Here is a 21,969-nt window from a genome sequence, read left to right as displayed (position 1 = left end):
TATGGAAGAGGTAATGGAAGCCCTGGGCTTCCATTAGTGGGCGAAGCCCCAGCCAGGGAGACCGAACGGGTCGCTTTAGGCCCACTGGACGCCAGCCTGCGCCATTTATGCAAAGGATAACCACGTATCCCGCCTTACACGCGACATGCAATTACGCAAGCATAAATTTGTGTACAAATGTGCATAACTCATGCATAAATAGAATCTTTGCATGCCAGGAATCGCGCGCACGAATATCTGCATGTGCTAGACGTTTACGACTGCATAACGTTGTGATACATGATAGCGTAAACCATGCAAGACGTTCACGGCAGGTTTTGGGATAAGGCAAGACGTGATTTTCGTGAGCGAAAATAAAGGCGCAGTTACGGCAGGAAACTAATACAACTTTACAGTCGCGTCCACGTTCGCTCGTCCATCTGAATTATTGGCGGCGGTTAGCGGCGGCGGAAGTGAGAGGTCCGGCTGGCGAAGAATATGTCCACCATCGGCGCTGGCGATGACATCCTCCCTGTAACATCTGCGCATAAGGCAGTAGGTACGTCTGTTTCAATGGACATGCAACCTGTTTTGTCTGCAATCGCCCATACACAGAGGGTGTATCTGTGACTCCTCCGGCAGCATTGAGGGCACCTGGACATATCGAAGAGCACACAAAAACAGCAGACGTGGTCGGCGCAGAGAAGCGCATCCCCATGAGACATATTGGGCCACATGAACAGGACACACCTCATATTCTTCAAAGCCACGTAAGTTCTCTCGTATTACGTTAAATTTATTCGCTATTGAATCGTAAATGTTAAATTTCTGTGCGCAGCCGGACAATATTGATATAAGATTGATACCTAAAGTCGGTATGACATTTAGTAACGTGGATGAGGCGTATAATTTTTATAGTCAATATGCATACGAGGTAGGATTTCCGTTGAAGAAATATAGGGAGCGGAAGAATTGTAAATGGTTGAACTGTTCAATGGAAGGAAAGAATGCTGAAAGGGTAGCTGGAAATCCAAGGATACGTAACACATGTTCGAAACGAACACAGTGCAAGGCTGGGATGAAACTCAAAAAAATCTACGATGATGTTAAAGAGAATGTTATTTCTGTTCGGATTGATCTGGTAAACTATGAGCATAATCATGAATTTTTGAAGAAAGATACAGAAAAAGGGCAATTGCAATGCAACAAAACACATGATCGTGAATATATGGAGTTCCTTAGTGCGATGCAAGAAAGCAGGATTCCACCACATTGCATTATGGATTTTGTTACAGAAATGCATGGTGGCCCAGAAAACGTTCCAATAACCGTGCAGGACATGAGTAACCTGTAAGTGTATTATGCATTGACAATAATTGTATTTTATATTACATAAACAATCGTAATGTGTTGAGTTAGATATAATGCATAATCATTACATTTTTTGACAGGAAAAAAGCATGGCAAAGGGAGAGAAATGCAAATGATGTGTCAAAGCTGTTATCTTTTTTTCATTATGCAAGAAAGATAATCCACAGTTTTTTTCAGACTTTCAACTGGACAAAGAAGGGAAAATTTTAAGCATATTTTGGTCCCATGCTAGCCAGCAAGCCGAGTACATTGATTTTGGTGATGCAGTTACTTTTGATACTACACATAAGACTAATATGTATGATAAGCCATTAGGTATGTTTGTTGGCTCGAACCACCACCTACAATGCACAATATTTGGGTTTGCTTTACTAGGAGACGAGACAGTTGATACATTCGAGTGGGTATTCAATACGTTCAAAACATGCATGGGATGTGACGGACCACGAGTGATGCTGACAGGTATGTTGTAATAAAATGGCTCGTAATTATTATGTCATGTACTATATGATATCATATTGTCTTGCATGATGTTATGTAAATTTATATATTTCAGATCAAGACCCTGCCATGCCAATTGCACTTGGCAGAGTATTCCCAAACACAATACATCGATTGTGTTTGTGGCATGTGCAAAACAGGTATATGCCCCACTTGAATGAATTATATGCAAGATTTGAGGACATGGATTTCAAAACAAGGTTCCAATCAATAATACATCATCCATTGAATGAAATGGAGTTCGAGGCTGCCTGGCAGATGATGCTTGATGATTTCCACCTACACGAGAACAACACCCTTGCCAGATTATATGAAATACGCAAAGATTGGGTACCTGCATTTTTCAAAGGAGATTATTGTGGTCTTATGGTCTCTACACAACGAAGCGAGAGCATGAACAAGTTGGTGAAGAGTGCCCACGTGGATGCAAACACACCGCTTCATCAATTTGCAAAGCAAATGATGAAGCTCCTGCATAGTAGGAAGATGAAAGAGGCCAAAGAGGCACTAGGATGCATGGTAAGTGAAAAAAATTAATAAACATATGTTTTATGCTATTAAAACCAAAACAGTATTAATACTATATTGTGTAATTTGCAGGGTCAAAAGGATACAACTACATTGTATATGTTTGAAATAAGAGTTGCAAGGGCATACACTAGAGCTGTGATGACAAGGTTTCAGGAGACAGTAAAATATGCAACTGCATACCGAATAGACTGTGATACAGAGGGTGAGGAACATGATTGGGTGGTGAAACATACTACAAGATCAAATAAAATTGTTTGGGGTCAACACCAATTCAAGATAAGGGCTGATGTGGATGCCGGAAAGTATTCATGTGAGTGCAAGCATTGGGAGCATACAGGTATGTTATACTATAAAAAATTATAAATTATTACGAATACATAGCTGTTTACGATTAATATATGACATAATGTATGTTTAATCAATTATAGGTCTATTTTGTGTTCATCTTGTACGCGCTTTCATGCATCTACAAATTGAAAGGATCCCAAGTGAGTATATTTTGCAACGATACACATACTCCGCGCATCAAGATGTGGCTTTTTCAAGAGACGATAGGAATTTGAAAGGAAAAGATGGAGAAACTAGATCATATAGACAGAAGATGTTGCTTAAAAAAGCAATGAAAGTAGTACACCATGCGAGTATGTCTAAAGCTGGGAATGATAAAGCCCTAGAGATGATGGACGAATTATTAGGGTTATTGATGCGTGTGGAGCCTGATATAGGTACTGGTGAGAGTTGTGGCACAAGTGTTTGCGATGACATCCAGGTACGCACCTCGTGATGTTATGAATTTTGCATAATTACTTGTCGAATATGATCCATGATTGTAATGATGATATAGGTCGAAGCGTATGAAACAGAAGAAATGGCTATAGACAACTTACGCAAATTAGATGATGGGAACGAGGTATGGAACAGATCTTTATAATGTATTACATATACTGCACTATAAAATTTGTGTCCTCACTGGACTTTGTTTTATTTCACAGGAAATTTTAATGGGCTCTAATACAAATGAATGCAATACTAAGGATGATCAATGTAATATGCAGATATTAACATTGGAACATAACACTGACATTCGGCTGGTTGAGAGTAGTTCTATGGATGTGGAAGCTAGAAAGGTGAAAACATTGCTACAATATATGATGACATACGAGAATGTAAAATCTGACTTGATATCTTTGTTTTGTAGAAACTGGAATTTCATATGGAAGGTGTAAACTTAACAAGACCAGATAAGGCCAAGCCTAAGGGAAGAACAATCAAAAGTAGTGAGCAACAAGTTTTAAAATTGGGTGCGAAAGGAGCTAAGAAGATGAGCAGGAAATGCCAGAAATGTGGCATAGCTGATGGTCACAACAGCCGTACGTGTTTAAATGTCGAGGATAATAGGGTTCGATTGGCTAACCTATCTGGACGTAAGCGAGGACGGCCTCCTGGTTCAAGGAACAAACTCATAGCTGCAGCCCCGCAATGGAATGAGACATCAACGTCGAAAAAACGAACGGTGGATGTCGGAGATGATGATTCATCTGGTAGAGAGTAGAAGACCATAAGATACAAATATTTCCTTGTGTAAATGTGATTCCTGTGTTCGTTTGACTACTTCCAGAAAGAATCATAAATATACTTGCAAACTGGCATAAATGGATGTGTAGTTTGTCATAAGCTTTAACAGTTATGCAGCAGTCTGACTGTACATATACTTAGCATAAATGTATGTGAAAACCTGCGTAACTATGCGTTGTGTAATGCATAAGATGGTAAGCCTGTGAACCATGACTGTACAAAAAATGACTCTGCGTTGTGTAATGCAAACTGGCATAAATGTCTGTGTAATTTGTCATAAGCTTTAACAGTTATGCAGCAAACTGACTGTACATATACTACGGTCAATAATTATATCGTAAACATGCATACGTCCAGATAGGTTATGCAGTTATGCAGCAATCTGACTGTACAGTTATGCAGCAATCTGACTGTACATATGCAGCAATCTGACTGTACAAACATGCATAAGCCTTTCAATAATTATATCGTAAACTCCGGTCAAGAAACATGCATACTTCGAGGTTATTGACATAACAATATTGTACAGGAACCTGGAAGAATCAAATGCAAGAAACAGACATTACATTTCAAACACAGTTTGGAACAACATTCCAGTTTAGAAAAAAGCTGATCCCAAAGTTGTCAATGACATAACTAAGAAACGTCTACGGACTTTGGCCATAATATACACACATGACTGATCTGAAGTTTAGGGAACCATTGTATACAAAATATATTACATGACCAAACTAAACTACATCCTTTAGACCTTGAATCTTTGGATGTCTTGGAGCAGCGATAATGCTTTGTTCTTCGGGTGGAATGTGATGTAATGCAGCGCAAGAGACCGTATCTCACTGGTGTTGCCCTGCAATACAAAAACACTGAGTTAGTTATACCTCTGTTCCATGTGTTGCCATGGGCCAACTGTAGAATTAAATGGTAAATTTGTACGTACTGCTTCTATGTCTGACCGCAAAGATCCTTCGTCGCATTGATAAAATAGAATGTAACCCATGACATAAAACCCACAGTCATTTGATCCAGCTGCCATGTTAGGACAATTTTGGCACAAGTCAATTGTGAAGTTACCAAACTTGGGAAAGCATGAACTGGGCCGCACATGTTGTATTGCTTTGTTTAATCTGCTCATAATAACCTTAGCCCAGGGTAACTTTCTGCCACCTGAGCCCAAATGTGCAAAATGATAGTCCTTCCATGTAGTTCCACCAAGTGTTGGTCCATATGGGTTGGAATCTAAAATATGAATGCACTTCTTGACCTTGTTGACAACATACAATGTCCAATGCCCCCTGCTTACCATGGGGACCATGATCTGACCGTGTAAAAAAAGCATAAAATTAACAGGGTAACTTACAAAAGCATAACAATGTGATATGTTACATTTAAAAGGAATTGTGTTTGGATTATGAAATACGATTGTTACCGCTTTGCATTGGTCCAACTCATCTGTCTCAGGCAATGAATTGTCTAGAAGTGTGTGAAGTACAGATTCATCAAAAGGTTGAGGATTGCGACTGTGTCGTTCCTGTTCCTCAAAGTTGAGTATTGACTGCAATAAACAATATAAATGGAGTGAGTGTACTTGGGTTGATCTAATTTGTATATGAAAATGGTGTATGTAAGTTACAATAGTTTACCCCAACATTAACATCAAGAACCAAACTGTTCGAACCCATGGAAGTCTGCTGATTTTTTGCATCATGAATAACACATTGGATGAAACACTGCATGAATCCATTGTCGAGACACTTCCCATCGGCAAAAGATTCATATATGTCAGAACATGTCGCTGAATATTCACCATAATCTATTATGGTCCTGGTGAATTTTTTAAATCAATTAGAGAGGTGGCGTAAATCTACAAGCATATAAACAAATTTAGATTAAGTATGAACTTCGTACCTGCCGGTGTCAGATTGCAGACCACACAAATATTCGCGTAGAGCTAACACAGTTTGCATCTCCGAATCAAGAGAAGTCTGGCCAACCTGTGGAGTGTTTGTAGCTGGATCGGTTTCAACATAAACCTAAAAATATATATGAAAATATACATAAAACTCTGTGAACAATTTTGACAACTATAAAGAAAATGAAAATTACTGAGCTGACATAAAGTGGAATATACGTATGTGGAATGAAGTGTCATAAACTGGCATAAAATTAATGAGCTGCCATTACTGATACATATCAAGAGAAAGAAATATTCTTGCAAACTGCATAAATGAATGTGTAATTTATCATAGGCAGCTAGCAGTTATGTAAAAACTGCATGCACATCTACTCAGCATATATGTATATGTAAATGGGCATAACACTGATTTGTAAGATGCATAACCTATTTATACTGTGAAGCATGGCTGTACAAAATCTGTGATAAGTTGAACACTACAAAGAAAATGTAAATTACTGAGCTGACATGTTCAGATGGAGTCTGATCAAAGCATGGACCACTGTCAGGCAAGTCTGTTTCTGCCACTTGTTGTACGCCGCCAGTAGACTAACAAATGATGGTATAAATGGATTACAAATTTAGTAAACTGCTAATGAGAATATAGAAAAACCACGAGGGGGTTTAGACATACCTTGATTTGCGGAGTCGCATCAAATATCGGCGCGTCAGGATCCATGTGTGGTGTTGCTTTAGGAGTGACGTTTGTATTGGTCGGCATGTTCTTGCCACCGTCACCATGTTTACCCTGAAAGAATTGTAATGGTTATATGCTATTTACATAAAACGATTAATACAACCCTAGAATGAAAAAATATAATGATTGTAAAAACATTACCACTGAGGTTGTAGGTGTTTTGTTCTGTTTCGTTATATTTGTATGAACCAGTAGATCAATATCAGCTTCATCGGGACAACTTTCTAATAGTACACGAATATGTTGTTGCCTTAACAGTAATTCATGTACCTGTGTGTCTGTAAACTGCGTATCCAGCTGAGAAACTGGAGTAGACATATCGGGTACAGTTGGGGGGGCCAGACACGTACATCCTTCTGTACGTGTCATGTAAACAAATAAAACATTGTTAAAAATAATGGCATCAAAACCATATCGATAAATGATTGCATAACTTTTTTATATTGACGTAAATACATTAAACAGACTAACCAGCTGTCTGGGGAAGAATATCATCTGATTTTGATGTGGTTTTCTGCACATCATAAGCATCTTTGTTGTCACCCGCCTCGGCACGGAGGACCTCATCAATTAACTCGCCAAAAACATCAGATAGATTGAATTGTTTCTCAACAATCTGCTGAAGAGTCTGTTTAATAACTGTACACGCCTTACCAACCTCCGCATCAAAATGTGACAGCTTCTCTATGAAACCCATGCGGTGGCGGGATGGAAGCTGATTAAGCTTGCTTGATATCAAATCCCTGATGAGCGGGAGTTCGATGTAAATTGAGTGCTGTCCAGATGGGTCAGGACGAGGAACATCAAAAGTTTTGGTCCTGGTCTTATGCTGTTGTAAATTGAAAATTATTAAGTAAATGTATAGCATATAACTGGATATTATGTTGAAATTCTATGACAAACAAATATATAAATAGAATCATGCCTTGAATTGTGCATGAACGGGTGGTACATCTGTGTAGCAGGTCTCTGAGGAGCTTTGGAACTAAAAAAATGTGTGAAATATGGAGTAAAACTAAAAAAAATGATTGACACATAAGAAAAAATACCGAGCAATGTCCAAATGCTTCTTCTCCTTTGCGTATCTTGCCCTTGTCAGCTCTTGTCAGGGCTTGAATAATATTCCTATCAAAGTATTTGATTCGTGGTGTTCCACGTTTGTTCTGGGGTGCCGCTGAGTCATGCAAATGATCCAAATAATACAGCTGCAAAAGGCATAACATGAGTCATTATAAGACATAACAAAAGCATAAACTACGTGTATATGGATTTTGCATACAAGATTATGGGTACATGTAACAGACAAAAAAGGATATGCTTACAAGAATAACGATGGAACATCCATAGATGGTTGTAGAAACGTTCGTAACGCTCCTGTTATGCCACTTCTTGGCAGCTTGGCATAAATCATTGAAAATAAGCTGGCACCAGTCAATCTGGTGGAAACGATCCATCTGCTCGGTTAAAAGAACCTCATGGTTCGTTATTCCCCAGCTGGCAGTAGGGAACAACAACCTATTGAACAATATCAAGAAAAAGCATCTGATGCTTAAATCATCGTCAGAACCTTTCCTCAAACGATCTTGTAGAGCTGTAACCCCAAAATCTTCTTTCGATAGCCCAAGTTCAACTCTCAAATTGTTGGCAACAACAGCTTCATCGATGCCCAATGCAGTTCCTCCCCCAGCATTCGGTAAACCCAAAATTAGGTGCACCGTATCCTTTGTAATTTTCAGCTCCTTTCCAGGGCCAGCTCGAATTGTCATGTCATTGTGGTCGAGCTTTTCCATCAGCCAAGCTAAGTGTGATCTGCTGCCGAGTGCGTCCAGTCTCATATCAAGAATACTAGAAAATCCCCTACGTGCAATTGCTTGTTGCTGTCTGTCATTTAATATCTGTATGCTTACTAACACATCTTGGGGGTTGTATCTGACATTCAGCTTCTGCTGGGAAAAATATATAAAATGAATATTGTAAACATTTACAAGTGCATAATCGCAACACAATGTTTAACTCAGACATCAAGACAACATGATTTCACGCATAAAAATGATATATTGCCATAGACATAAATATCTAACCTGTCGGGGGGGGCACTGCTTTCCTCCGCTTAGTGACTACCTTCTTCAAAACTTTCCCAGGGCTGTCGTCCAATTTACGCTTCTTGGATAATGGCATAAAGTCATCATCCTCATCAGCAGCATGCCTTGTCTCGGGTCTAACAGTCCCCGCCGGAGCACGCGGTATGTCAACGCTGAAGCACTCCTGAGTAGACTGGATTATGATCTGTTTTGGATTGGAAGGTGGTCGGTCTACGTTCTTCATCACTGATGTTCCTGCCAAAATGAAACAACACATATACATAAAATACGTAAAGGATCAAAAAAAAGATAAGCACAAAGTCAATTCAGATCAGTTCATGACCATACATTGCATAAATGTATCAACAAAGCAGCATAACACAATATTGTAAATTGCATAAACTTGTGAGACTAACTTGATAAAAAAAATCTGCTCATATGCGACATCCAATTAATGTATAACCTGGTTATTTCGTTTGAGCTGGCCCAATTTGAACAGCATTAGGTTTTATGGCATAATGTATTGATGTATGGATCATACTTCTGTCAACAAATCAGCATAACACAATATTGTAAATTGCATAAACTTGTGAGACTAACTTGATCAAAAAAAATCTGCTCATATGCGACATCTAATTAATGTATAACCTGGTTATTTCGTGTGAGCTGGCCCAATTTGAACAACAATAGGTTTTATGGCATAATGTATTGATGTATGGATCATACTTCTGTCAACAAATCAGCATAAACAAAGTATTGTAAACTGCATAAAGGTGTGATAGATTGCATAGTATACATTTGTGTCTCCAATTAACTATAAATTTATAATGAATTGGTATTTGATAAATCAAGCAATTGGCAAAATAATAATGTGAACTCTATCTACGATTCAGATTGGAAGAGTTAAAGGTTGATGGCTTACCGGAATATGGATGGGCCTGGAGGGCGGCTGAATCCGAGACACCTGTGCAGGGGACAACCCAACGCGACGCGGGGCTGTGTCAAATGCGTCGGGGACTCGACGTTGGGGACGGACCTCGCGACGGGGTAGGGGACTCGGCGTTCGGCCGCCGCGGTGGAGAAGATCGAGGTCTCGGTCTCTGACGAGTAGGAGAACGCAGGGGCGGCACAACCGCCTCCTCGATTCCGGGGCCCTTGCCGGAGACGAAGAACAAGGCCACAGCCTGTGTGCGGCGGAGAAGGCGAGGGCGTGCGGCGGAGAAGGCGAGGGCGGGTCTCTGCGGCGGTGAAGGAGAATGCGACGGCGGGGGAACTGCGGGGGAGAATCTTAATGCGACGGCGGCGGTTAGTCTAGGGTTCGCCGGGCGCCGAGGAGAAGCAGCATACGGTGGCAGATTTGGCTAGGGTTCGGCGGGAGCGATAGTTACGGGAGAGCTGAGCTGAGAAAACGACGGCTCAGTTCCTTGATTCGTGGGCCCAGATTACGTAAACTGCCCAGATTGCGGGAACACGATCTTTTCGTGGGCCCGGATGCCGCGAGACGTGCGCACACCAAAAGAGTGTAAACGGTAACAAAAAGGAGCATAACTCGTATTTATAATTGACGTAACAGTGTATTACAGTAAACCAGTAAAGCGTGCGCGCCGGTCAGAGCACCTGGTCGGTGTCTGATCGGGGCTTCCTGTAGTTAGAGAGAGCCCAGGGCTCTAAATACTATATCTATATCTATATATATAGTACATCTATCCATAGAAATATCATGCAATCATTAATGAAAAAATAGAGAGTGTTAACGCTAAGAATTTAAGTAATTTAATATTTAATCTAATTCAAAAAAAATATAGCAAGTATGTGACGATATATAGATATATGTATAAATCTACTACTCTCAGTAGTAGCAAACATAAACAGTATATTATACCCATTATGATAGAGAATACACTAACTTTCACAAACTCATAGATCAGTGTGTATCATGGGAGGGACCAATGCTTAAGTCACATATGGATCCATTTACACAAGTTGACATCGTATGTTGTTTGAAGTCATGGCCACAATTAATGCAGTTGGATGTTTTGCAATACCTGTCGGCGTTTCGAGACAGGGGGGTCCCTAAGCCGACGAGTGAGTGTGCTGCGTGCCCCAGCCCAGATGGGTCGAGCGCGTGGGCGAGCGCGAAGGGGGGAGAGGCGAGGCGGCCGGAGCCGAGCGTGAGAGAGGTGGAAGTCCCGCGGCCTTCGTGTTCGTCCCGCGCCCAGGTCAGGTGCGCTTGCAGTAGGGGGGTTACAAGCGTCCACGCGGGTGAGGGAAGCGAGCGGCCCCAAGAGAGTGCCTGTCCCGTCCTCGGTCCCGCGCGGCCAACCTTCTCTGAGAAGGCCCTGGTCCTTCCTTTTATAGTCGTAAGGAGAGGATCCGGGTGTACAATGGGGATATAGCAGAGTGCTACGTGTCTAGCGGAGGGAGAGCTAGCGCCCTAGGTACATGCCAATGTGGCAGCCGGAGAGATCTGGGCACCCTGCTGGCGTGATGTCGTGGCTGTCGGAGGTGCGGCGGAGCCTGATGGAGGGACAGCTGTTGGAGCGGTCGAGTCCCTGCTGACGTTGTCCTGCTTCCGTAAGAGAGCTGGGGGCCGCCGTCGTCATAGAGCTTGTGGAGCGCCATCATTGCCCCTCTGGCGGAGCTGGCCGGATGAGACGCCGGTCTTGTTCTCCGTGACCCGAGTCGATTCGGGGTGGGATGATGATGGCGTCTCCTGTTGACGTGGCGGTCTGTGCTCTAGGCAGGGCGACGTGGGGTTTCCTCCGAAGCCGAGGTTGAGTCTGCCTTCTGTTGCCGTGGCCGAGCCCGAGCCAAGGGGTCGGGCGAGGCGGAAGTCGTTCAGCCGAGGCCAGGGCGGAGTCCGAGCCCTGGGGTCGGGCGAGGCGGAGTTCGAGCCCTGGGGTCGGGCGAGGCGGAGTTTCGTCGTCTTCCGGGTCTTAGCCCGAGTCCGAGCCCTGGGGTCGGGCGGAGCGGAGTTCGCCGTCTTCCGGGTCTTAGCCCGAGTCCGAGCCCTGGGGTCGGGCGGAGCGGAGTTCGCCGTCTTCCGGGTCTTAGCCCGAGTCCGAGCCCTGGGGTCGGGCGGAGCGGAGTTCGCCGTCTTCCGGGTCTTAGCCCGAGTCCGAGCCCTGGGGTCGGGCGGAGCGGAGTTCGCCGTCTTCCGGGTCTTAGCCCGAGTCCGAGCCCTGGGGTCGGGCGGAGCGGAGTTCGCCGTCTTCCGGGTCTTAGCCCGAGTCCGAGCCCTGGGGTCGGGCGGAGCGGAGTTCGCCGTCTTCCGAGTCTTAGCCCGAGTCCGAGCCCTGGGGTCGGGCGGAGCGGAGTTCGCCGTGGCGCCTTTGGCAAGGCCTGATTGCCTGTCAGACTCACTCTGTCGAGTGGCACTGCAGTCGGAGTGGCGCAGGCGGCGCTGTCCTTCTGTCAGACTGGCCAGTGGAGCGGTGGAGTGACGGCGGTCACCTCGGCTCTGCCGGGGGCGCGTGTCAGGATAGAGGTGTCAGGCCTCCTTTGCGTTAAATGCCCCTGCAATTTGGTCAGTCGGTGTGGTGATTTAGTCAAGGTTGCTTCTGAGCGAAGCCAAGGCCTTGGGCGAGCCGGTGATGTGTCCGCCATAAAAAGGGGGCCTCGGGCGAGACGGAAGTCTCTCGAGGTTGGCTGCCTTTGGCCGAGGCTAGGCTCGGGTGAAGCGTGATCGAGTCACTCGTATGGACTGATCCCTGACTTAATCGTGCCCATCAGGCCTTTGCAGCTTTATGCTGATGGGGGTTACCAGTTGAGAATTAGGCGTCTTGAGGGTACCCCTAATTATGGTCCCCGACAGTAGCCCCCGAGCCTCGAAGGGAGTGTTAGCACTCGCTTGGAGGCTTTTGTCGCACTTTTTTGCAAGGGGACCAGCCTTTCTCGGTTGCATTTCGTTCCGGTGGGTGCGCGCGAGCGCACCCGCCGGGTGTAGCCCCCGAGGCCTCGGAGGAGTGGTTACACTCCTTCGAGGTCTTAATACTTCGGCTGGTCTGGTCGTTCCCTCATGCGAACTGGCCGTAGCCCGGGTGCACGGTCGGGGCCCAAGCTCTCGGGCTGGTATGTTGACGCTGTCAACGATTTGGCCGGAGCCGGTTTTTGCGAGAGCAGCCCCCGAGCCTCTGCACAGGGCGAGAGGACGATCAGGGACAGACTCGGCTTTTTACATACGCCCCTACGTCGCCTTTCCGCAAGGAGGAGGGGGGGAGTGCGCCATGTTACCCTCGATGGGCACCGAACATGGTGTCTCCGGTGAGCTGCAAGCGGGTAATCCGAGTGGACGTCCGTGCCCCGTTCGTTGGGGGTCGGCTAGGGGCCCAGAGGCACGCCCAAAAGTACCTGCGGGTGATTTGCCGGACCCGGTCCCCTGGCGACGGGGTCCGAGGGCTCGATGCCTCCCTCCGATGGGATTCCGTTACAAGATCGTTCCTGCTGGTCTCGGAAATGTCCTAGGGTACCTCGGGAGCGTAGCCCGAGCCTCGGTTATGTATCGAACGTACCCCTGGTCATCCCTCGCTCGGTGTCTGAGGCGACTGTGAACCCTTCGGGGGCCAGCCTTCGAACCCCTGATCAGTAATGGGCGCGGAGCCCGAGTAGCCTGAGGCGGCCATGAAGCCCTTCGGGGGGCTGGCCTTCGAACCCCTGACCAGTAGTGGGTGTCGGGCCCACGCGATCTGAGGCGACTGTTGAACCCTCGGGGGGCCAGCCTTCGAACCCCTGATCAGTAATGGGGGGCTCGGAGCCCGGTTCCTTCGCGGAGAAGGATCCCTTTCGGGGTATCCCCCTTTCCCGGTCCCTGTTGCAAGAGATAGAGAAAGAGGAAAACGGAAAAGGATACGAATTCGGACGACGTGGCGTACCTTTTCTGACGCGGTTATTACGGCGAAGGTGAAGCGTCGCGCGCTCCTCCTACCAGAGGCGCCGCGTGTCCCGCCGCGGAGTTAATGCGACGGGGCGAGTGGTTGGCGGGGCGGCCGTTGCGCGCGTGCGATCCGTTCGAGGAACGGGTCACGGGTGCACCGTCTTCACGCCGTGAGAGGAGGCTCTCTTGCTGTCTCAGGATGGGACGTGAGCCTGGCTGACGACGTGACCGCTGCGCCCGCCCGCCTGCCACCGCTATTACTGCCGGCCCACTTTCGGTCGCTTTGACCGACGCGCCAGTCTGGCGCTGTTGGGTCGCCTCGAGTCGTGGCATAGGCTTCGCAACCGAAGAGGCGCGATGGTGGCACAAGTGGCGGTGCGGTTGCTTGCATGCAGCCACTGGCGTGCCGGTTGCTCGATGCGTGGGCCTGGGTTCCAAGCTGGCGTGTCAGAAGTCGGAGAAGCGCGTCCATCTGGCGCGGTTGCATGCCGCCTGCATGGCTGCCCGCCCCTTCTGCCCGTTGGTCTGGGCGAAAATGGGGGGTCGCCTGTAACCGCTGGACGGTCGTGCGCACCATGCGCGGCGGTTTGGCTTCTTCTGCCCTGAGCCGGCTTGCATGACATGCGGGACCCAGCCCCCGAGTCGTAGGGGAGGGCCCTAGAGCGTGTTGGAGAAGACTCGGCCCGCGGCGCCTGGGGGCGCACGTAGGGGGAGTTGCCTTTAAAAGGAGGGAGGCTCCCTTCGTAAGGCAACCATGTCTTCTTCCTCCCTTAAGCGTCGGGTCTTCCCGTCTTCCAAGCCCCCGGATGGGGGGTATCCGCCGCCTTTCCGCCTCCTCGTTGGAGGAACGCAACTCCATGGGAGTTGGTACCTCTCAGCCATCGTTCGGCTTCAAGGATTTTCATCATGCTGCCCGGCTGCTCCCCTCCGCCGGCGGTCACCTGAGATGGCGACCTCCAGCTCGATGGTGAGGGCAAGCGAGCCGGGCCGCGGCCTCTTCCCCTCCCTCAGCCTCAAGGATTTTCATCACCAGGGCTGGGGAGGGGAGTGCGCCGAGTTGAGGTCGGCCCCCGCGTGGGTGGCGGCCCGCTCCTTCACTAAGTGATCGGAGGGAAAGGCGGCCGTCGTCCGTGGCGCTGGCAGCTGCAGCGTGCCTGGCCTTCAGGCGCGAGTGGCTTCGGAGCCACTCGCGGTGCCGGCATCTGCCACGGCAGCTTGAAGAAGTTCTGCTGCCGGCGAGATGGCCGGGGCCGGCCACGGGCTGACCTCCAACTCTATGGCCTTCTGCCCGTCCTTGCCTCACAAGTTTTGGCACGGGCGGGGGCCTCCTGGCAGCGGCATCGAGCCTGAGGTCGGCGTTGCCACTGCTTGGTCCCCCGGAGCAGAAGGCGTCGTCGTCGCCGCTGCTGGAGCGGGTGACGGCGCACCATTCGTCGGCCTTCCGTTGCTCCGCAGGCCTTCCCCCTCGGAGTGGGGTTGTTCGTTCCTGCGGAGGGGGAACCGGAGTTCCGTTTGTAATGGCACTTCGAATGCCAGTGAGTTCGTTCATTGCGGCCGTCGAGGCCTGAACGTGTATGTAATTTTGGCACGGAGCCGTGTTTTTTCCTCATTTTCGAGCACTAAGTCTCGCCTGTTTGATTATCTGAACCGCTTTTCCAAGCATGGGTTGCCCCGTGCCAAGGTGACGGGTGAGGTATCCGTATCCCGGAGGCGTAGGAATCCCTCGGCCCGTTCGGCCTTGTTATGTGAGGCTCCTCTAGCTTAGTTGAAGAGACCCCTCGGCCGCCCTTCGGTGGATCGAGGCCGGGGGTAGCGATATCAGTATGAACAGAGGCGGAGTTGGCTCGAGAATGGGGAACCTGGTTGGCCGGAGCCTAGCCGTGTCGTCCGTCAGCGGGGCCGACGCCAAAGTCGGTCAGTCGAGGCCTCGGATCGGGCTGGCGCCCTTGGAAGCCGGTTGGCCGAGGCCCCAGGGGTAACCGGTTGAGCCGCCTGCTCGGGCCGGATTCCCGGAGGAGCCCCTGGACCGCGGCGCCGCCCGAGGCTGGGTCGGGCTTTGCTGAAGACGTCGTCGATGCCGAGGGTGCTACAGCTCCCTTCAGCGTGAAGACCCGAGCCTGCAGGATCCGATCATCTTGTAGCGTGTGCTTTCTGCGGCCGCCGAGGCCAGAAGAAAACACCCTCGCTGCACTTGCGAAGCTGCGCCTTTTTTCCTCCTGTTTCGAGCATCTGGACTCTGTCGGTAACAGGGATGTTTGTGTGAGCGAGAGTTGCTTTTCGCGGAAGGGACGAGTGAGGTATCCGTATCCCAGAGGCGTGGGAATCCCTCGGCTCGGTCGGCCTTGCCGCTTACGCGTACTTTCACCCGTCCATGAGGCCCTGTCCCCGACTTAGTCGAGAAAGCTTGAAGGACTGCTTCGGCAGGAGAGCTTCCGAACGTGATGACTCGTTCGGTCCACGGAGTCGCTTTATCCGAGCGCAAGTTACTTATCGCAGAAGGGGACGAGTGAGGTATCCGTATCCCGGAGGCGTAGGAGTCCCTCGGCTCGGTCAGCCTTGGCTGCTTACGTGTACCTCGTCGTTTCTAGGATCCGCTTTCCGAAGTAGTCAAGAAGCACGAAAGAAATCCTGCTAAAAAGAGATCCTTTTTCGAGGAAAAATTCGACGCAGAGGGGGTCTCCCCCCTTTTAGCCCCCGAGGGAGGGTCGGGCTTTGCCGAGGCTAGGCCGACCCTTCCTTGACAACTAAACTTTGCGTAGGTGCGAGGTATATGAACAACTTGAAAACATCTTAAGGGTAGAAGCGACGTAGCTGTTTGATGTTCCAAGCGTTGCCGTAGATCTCGCCTTGATTGTTGGCCAGCTTGTATGTTCCGGGCTTCAGAACTTTGGCGATGACGAATGGCCCTTCCCAGGGGGGCGTGAGCTTGTGCCTCCCTCGGGCGTCTTGTCGCAGCCGAAGCACCAGGTCGCCCACCTGGAGTTCTCGGGACCGGACCCCTCGGGCGTGGTAGCGTCGCAGGGACTGTTGGTACCGCGCCGAGTGTAGCAAGGCCCTGTCCCGAGCTTCCTCCAACTGGTCCAGCGATTCCTCTCGGCTGGCTTGGTTGCTTTGTTCGGTGTAGGCCCTCGCCCTCGGGGAGCCGTATTCCAGGTCAGTGGGCAAGATAGCTTCAGCCCCGTAGACCAGGAAAAACGGCGTGAAGCCCGTGGCACGACTCGGCGTCGTCCTTAGGCTCCAGACCACCGAGGGGAGTTCCTTCATCCATCGCCTGCCGAACTTGTTGAGGTCGTTGTAGATCCGAGGCTTGAGCCCTTGTAGAATCATGCCGTTGGCACGCTCTACTTGCCCGTTCGACATGGGATGAGCCACAGCGGCCCAGTCCACCCGGATATGGTGATCCTCGCAAAAATCCAAGAATTTTTTGCCGGTGAACTGGGTGCCATTGTCGGTGATGATGGAGTTCGGGACCCCGAAGCGATGGATGATGTTGGTGAAGAATGCCACCGCCTGCTCGGACCTGATGCTGTTCAGGGGTCGGACCTCGATCCACTTGGAGAATTTGTCGATGGCGACCAGCAGGTGCGTGTAGCCCCCGGGCGCCTTCTGCAAGGGACCGACGAGGTCCAGACCCCATACGGCGAAGGGCCAGGTGATGGGTATTGTCTGCAGAGCCTGAGCGGGCAGGTGTGTCCGCTTCGCATAGAATTGGCACCCTTCGCAGGTGCGGACAATTCTAGTGGCGTCAGCCACCGCCGTTGGCCAGTAGAAGCCTTGCCGGAAGGCATTTCCAACAAGGGCTCGGGGTGCTGCGTGGTGGCCGCAAGCCCCCGAGTGTACTTCTTGCAGCAGTTCCCGACCTTCGGCGATGGAGATGCATCGCTGGAGGATGCCCGAGGGGCTGCGATGGTAGAGCTCCTCTTCGTCGCCCAGCAAGACGAATGACTTGGCGCGTCGCGCTACCCGCCGAGCCTCGACTTGGTCGAGGGGTAGCTCTCCTCGACGGAGATATTGCAGGTACAGGGCCTGCCAATCTTGGTCCGGCGTGGCCCCGCTCTGCCCTTCCTCGATGTTCAGAGCCCCGCCCTCGGGGGCCGAGGGTACCTCGGGCTGGGCCGAGGGTACCTCGGGCTGAGCCGAGGGTACCTCGGGCTGAGCCGAGGGTACCTCAGGCTCGGGCGCGTCGTCGAGCTTGACGGAGGGTTGATGCAGATCCCGGGAGAAGACGTCCGGGGGGACTGTCGTTCGCCCCGAGGCTATCTTGGCCAGCTCGTCTGCGGTTTCGTTGTAGCGCCGAGCGATGTGGTTGAGCTCGAGCCCGAAGAACTTGTCTTCCAGGCGCCGAACCTCGTCGCAGTAGGCCTCCATCTTCGGGTCGCGGCAGTGGGAGTTCTTCATGACTTGGTCGATGACGAGCTGCGAATCACCGCGGGCGTCGAGGCGTCTGACCCCTAGCTCGATGGCGATCCGCAATCCGTTGACCAGAGCTTCGTACTCGGCCACATTGTTGGACGCCGGGAAGTGGAGGCGCAGCACGTAGCGCAAGTGCTTTCCGAGGGGCGAGATGAAGAGCAGGCCCGCGTCGGCCCCCGTCTTCATCAGCGACCTGTCGAAAAACATGGTCCAGAGCTCCGGTCGGATCGGAGTCGTCGGCAGTTGGGTGTCGACCCATTCGGCCACGAAATCCGCCAACACTTGGGACTTGATGGCCTTCCGAGGGGCGAACGAGATCGTTTCGCCCATGATCTCCACCGCCCACTTTGCGATCCTGCCCGAGGCCTCTCGGCACTGGATGATCTCCCCCAGGGGGAAGGATGACACCACAGTTACCGGATGGGACTCGAAGTAGTGTCGCAGCTTCCGCCTTGTCAGGATCACAGCATACAGCAGCTTTTGAACTTGTGGGTAGCGGATCTTAGTCTCGGACAGCACTTCGCTGATGAAGTAGACCGGCCTCTGAACGGGCAATGTATGCCCTTCCTCCTGCCTTTCGACCACAATCGCGGCGCTAACCACCTGAGTGGTCGCGGCGACGTAGACCAAGAGGGTTTCTCCGTCCACCGGCGGCACCAAGACTGGCGCCTTTGTAAGGAGCGCCTTCAGGTTGCCGAGGGCTTCCTCGGCCTCAGGGGTCCAAGCGAAACATTCGGCCTTCCTTAAGAGGCGGTACAGAGGCAGACCTTTTTCGCCGAGGCGTGAGATGAAGCGGCTCAGGGCCGCGGGGCATCCCATGACCCTCTGTACCCCTTTTAAGTCCTTGATGGGTCCCATGCTGGTGATGGCCGCAATCTTCTCCGGGTTGGCTTCGATGCCTCGCTCAGAGACGATGAACCCTAGGAGCATGCCTCGGGGCACCCCGAAGACACACTTCTCAGGATTAAGCTTGACTCCTTTCGCCTTGAGACACCGGAATGTCACTTCAAGGTCGGAGAGGAGGTCGGGAGCCTTCCGTGTCTTGACCACGATGTCATCGACGTAGGCCTCGACTGTGCGACCGATGTGTTCGCCGAACACATGGTTCATGCACCGCTGGTACGTTGCGCCTGCATTCCTCAAGCCGAACGGCATGGTGACGTAGCAGTACATGCCGAATGGCGTGATGAAAGAAGTCGCGAGCTGGTCGGACTCTTTCATCCGGATCTGGTGATACCCCGAGTAGGCATCGAGGAAGGACAGGGTTTCGCACCCAGCAGTGGAATCCACGATTTGGTCGATGCGAGGCAGAGGGTAGGGAACCTTCGGACATGCTTTGTTGAGACCAGTGTAGTCTACACACATCCGCCATTTCCCCCCTTTCTTCCTCACAAGCACAGGGTTGGCAAGCCATTCGGGATGGAATACCTCTTTGATGAACCCTGCCGCCATTAGCTTGTGGATCTCCTCGCCAATCGCTCTGCGCTTCTCCTCGTCGAATCGGCGCAGAGGCTGCCTGACGGGTCGGGCTCCGGCCCGAATATCCAGCGAGTGCTCGGCGACATCCCTCGGTATGCCGGGCATGTCCGAGGGACTCCACGCAAAGACGTCGGCGTTTGCGCGGAGAAAGTCGACGAGCACTGTTTCCTATTTGGGGTCGAGCCCGGAACCGATCCGGATCTGCTTGGTGGTGTCGCCGCTGGGGTCGAGGGGGACGGCCTTGACCGTCTCCGCTGGCTCGAAGTTGCCGGCATGGCGCTTCACGTCTGGGACCTCCTTGGAGAGGTTCTCCAGGTCGGCGATGAGGGCCTCGGACTCGGCGAGGGCCTCGGCGTACTCCACGCACTCCACGTCGCATTCGAACGCGTGTTTGTACGTGGGGCCGACGGTGATGACCCCGTTGGGGCCCGGCATCTTGAGCTTCAGGTAGGTGTAGTTGGGGACGGCCATGAACTTCGCGTAGCATGGCCTCCCTAGCACGGCGTGGTAGGTTCCTCGGAACCCGACCACTTCGAACGTCAGGGTCTCCCTTCGGAAGTTGGAGGGTGTTCCGAAGCAGACTGGGAGGTCGAGTCGCCCGAGGGGCTGGACGGCTTCCCAGGGATGATCCCGTGGAAGGGCGCAGCGCCTGCTCGGACGGAGGACGGATCGACGCGCAAAAGCTTGAGGGTCTCGGCGTAGATGATGTTGAGGCAGCTGCCCCCGTCCATCAGGACCTTGGTGAGCCTGACATCGCCGACAACGGGGTCGACGACGAGCGGGTATTTCCCCGGGCTCGGCACATGGTCGGGGTGGTCGGCCCGGTCGAAAGTGATGGGCTTGTCGGACCAGTCTAGGTAGACTGGCGCCGCCACCTTCACCGAGCAGACCTCCCGGCGCTCTTGTTTGCGGTGCCGAGCCGAGGTATTCGCCGCATGCCCTCCATAGATCATGAAGCAGTCGCGGACCTCGAGGAACCCCCCTGCTGGGTGATCTTCGTTCTTGTCGTCGCCGTGGGCCCTGCCACCCTCGGCGGGTGGCCCGGCCCTGTGGAAATGACGCCGAAGCATAACGCACTCCTCGAGGGTGTGCTTGACGGGCCCCTGATGGTAGGGGCACGGCTCCTTGAGCATCTTGTCGAAGAGGTTCGCACCTCCGGGGGGCTTCCGAGGGTTCTTATACTCGGCGGCGGCGACAAGGTCCGCGTCGGCGGCGTCGCGTTTCGATTGCGACTTCTTCTTGCCTTTCTTCTTGGCGCCGCGCGGAGCAGACGCCTCGGGAGCTTCTTCCGATGGGCGGCCCTGGGGCTGCTTGTCCTTTCGGAAGATAGCCTCGACCGCCTCCTGGCCGGAGGCGAACTTGGTGGCGATGTCCATCAGCTCGCTCGCCCTGGTGGGGGTTTTGCGACCCAGCTTGCTCACCAGGTCGCGGCAAGTGGTGCCGGCGAGGAACGCGCCGATGACATCCGAGTCGGTGATGTTGGGCAGCTCGGTGCGCTGCTTCGAGAATCGCCGGATGTAGTCCCGGAGCGACTCCCCCGGCTGTTGCCGGCAGCTTCGAAGGTCCCAGGGATTCCCGGGGCGCACGTATGTGCCCTGGAAATTGCCAGCGAAGGCTTGGACCAAGTCGTCCCAGTTGGAAATCTGCCCCGGAGGCAGGTGCTCCAACCAGGCGCGAGCAGTGTCGGAGAGGAACAGGGGGAGGTTGCGGATGATGAGGTTGTCGTCGTCCGTTCCGCCCAGTTGGCAGGCAAGGCGGTAGTCCGCGAGCCACAGTTCCGGTCTCGTTTCCCCCGAGTACTTTGTGATAGTAGTCGGGGGTCGGAACCGGGTCGGGAATGGCGCCCGTCGGATGGCCCGACTGAAGGCCTGCGGACCGGGTGGTTCGGGCGAGGGACTCCGATCCTCCCCGCTGTCGTAGCGTCCCCCACGCCTGGGGTGGTAGCCTCGGCGCACCCTTTCGTCGAGGTGAGCCCGACGGTCGCGTCGATGGTGCTCGTTGCCGAGGTGGCCCGGGGCCGCAGGCGCGGTGTTGCGCGTGCGCCCGGTGTAGACCGAGGCTTCCCGCATGAATCGGGAAGTCACGGCATGAGGTTCCGAGGGATATCCTTGCCTCCGGGATGCAGTGCTCTCGGCCCGCCGGGCCGCAGCGCCTTCCAGGAGATTCTTGAGTTCTCCCTGGATTCGCCGACCCTCGGTGGTTGACGGCTCCGGCATCGCGCGGATGAGCATTGCTGCGGTTGCCAGGTTCTGACCGACCCCACTGGATGCGGGCGGCGGCCTGATCCTGACATCGTTGGCGACGCGGTGCTGGAGACCTTGGGGCAGATGACGTATTTCTCCGGCCAGGGGTTGGCCCACCCATGCCTGTCCGACGTCCCGACGGATCGGCTCAAGCGCTCCTGTTCCCTCGTTGAGCCTGGCCTGCGCCTCGCGGACTTGCTCGAGTTGTGGGTCGTAACCCCCCGCCGGAGCGGGGACCACAGCTAGCTCCCGTGGGATGTCGGCGCGAGGCA

General features: G+C 51.8%; 2 protein-coding genes across 2 annotated transcripts; one reads left to right on the top strand and one right to left on the bottom strand.

Moving 5' to 3' along the window:
* The first annotated feature begins 2,172 nt into the window (after positions 1-2,172).
* On the top strand, positions 2,173-3,975 carry LOC103637495 (protein FAR1-RELATED SEQUENCE 2-like). The gene is made up of 6 exons (XM_020542743.2): positions 2,173-2,370; positions 2,452-2,719; positions 2,811-3,151; positions 3,227-3,292; positions 3,375-3,509; positions 3,581-3,975. Exons 1-6 carry the CDS (start codon positions 2,218-2,220, stop codon positions 3,932-3,934), a joined length of 1,317 nt encoding a protein of 438 aa, XP_020398332.1. The 5' UTR covers positions 2,173-2,217; the 3' UTR covers positions 3,935-3,975.
* A 1,124-nt stretch (positions 3,976-5,099) lies between these two features.
* LOC109941942 (uncharacterized) lies at positions 5,100-6,941 on the bottom strand. Its single transcript, XM_035961998.1, has 9 exons — positions 6,879-6,941; positions 6,750-6,773; positions 6,546-6,659; positions 6,380-6,460; positions 5,866-5,990; positions 5,601-5,781; positions 5,387-5,512; positions 5,214-5,275; positions 5,100-5,124 (listed from the first exon to the last, which is right to left on the bottom strand). The coding sequence occupies exons 1-9, from the start codon at positions 6,924-6,926 to the stop codon at positions 5,100-5,102; spliced, it is 786 nt and encodes a 261-aa protein (XP_035817891.1). The 5' UTR covers positions 6,927-6,941.
* Positions 6,942-21,969: the final 15,028 nt, after the last annotated feature.

Source organism: Zea mays, chromosome 8, assembly GCF_902167145.1.
Source record: "Zea mays cultivar B73 chromosome 8, Zm-B73-REFERENCE-NAM-5.0, whole genome shotgun sequence".
In the NCBI taxonomy this organism is placed as follows: domain Eukaryota; kingdom Viridiplantae; phylum Streptophyta; class Magnoliopsida; order Poales; family Poaceae; genus Zea; species Zea mays.
The sequence above is the reverse complement of the archived record's forward strand: the minus strand, read 5'-3'. Positions and strand labels throughout refer to the sequence as shown.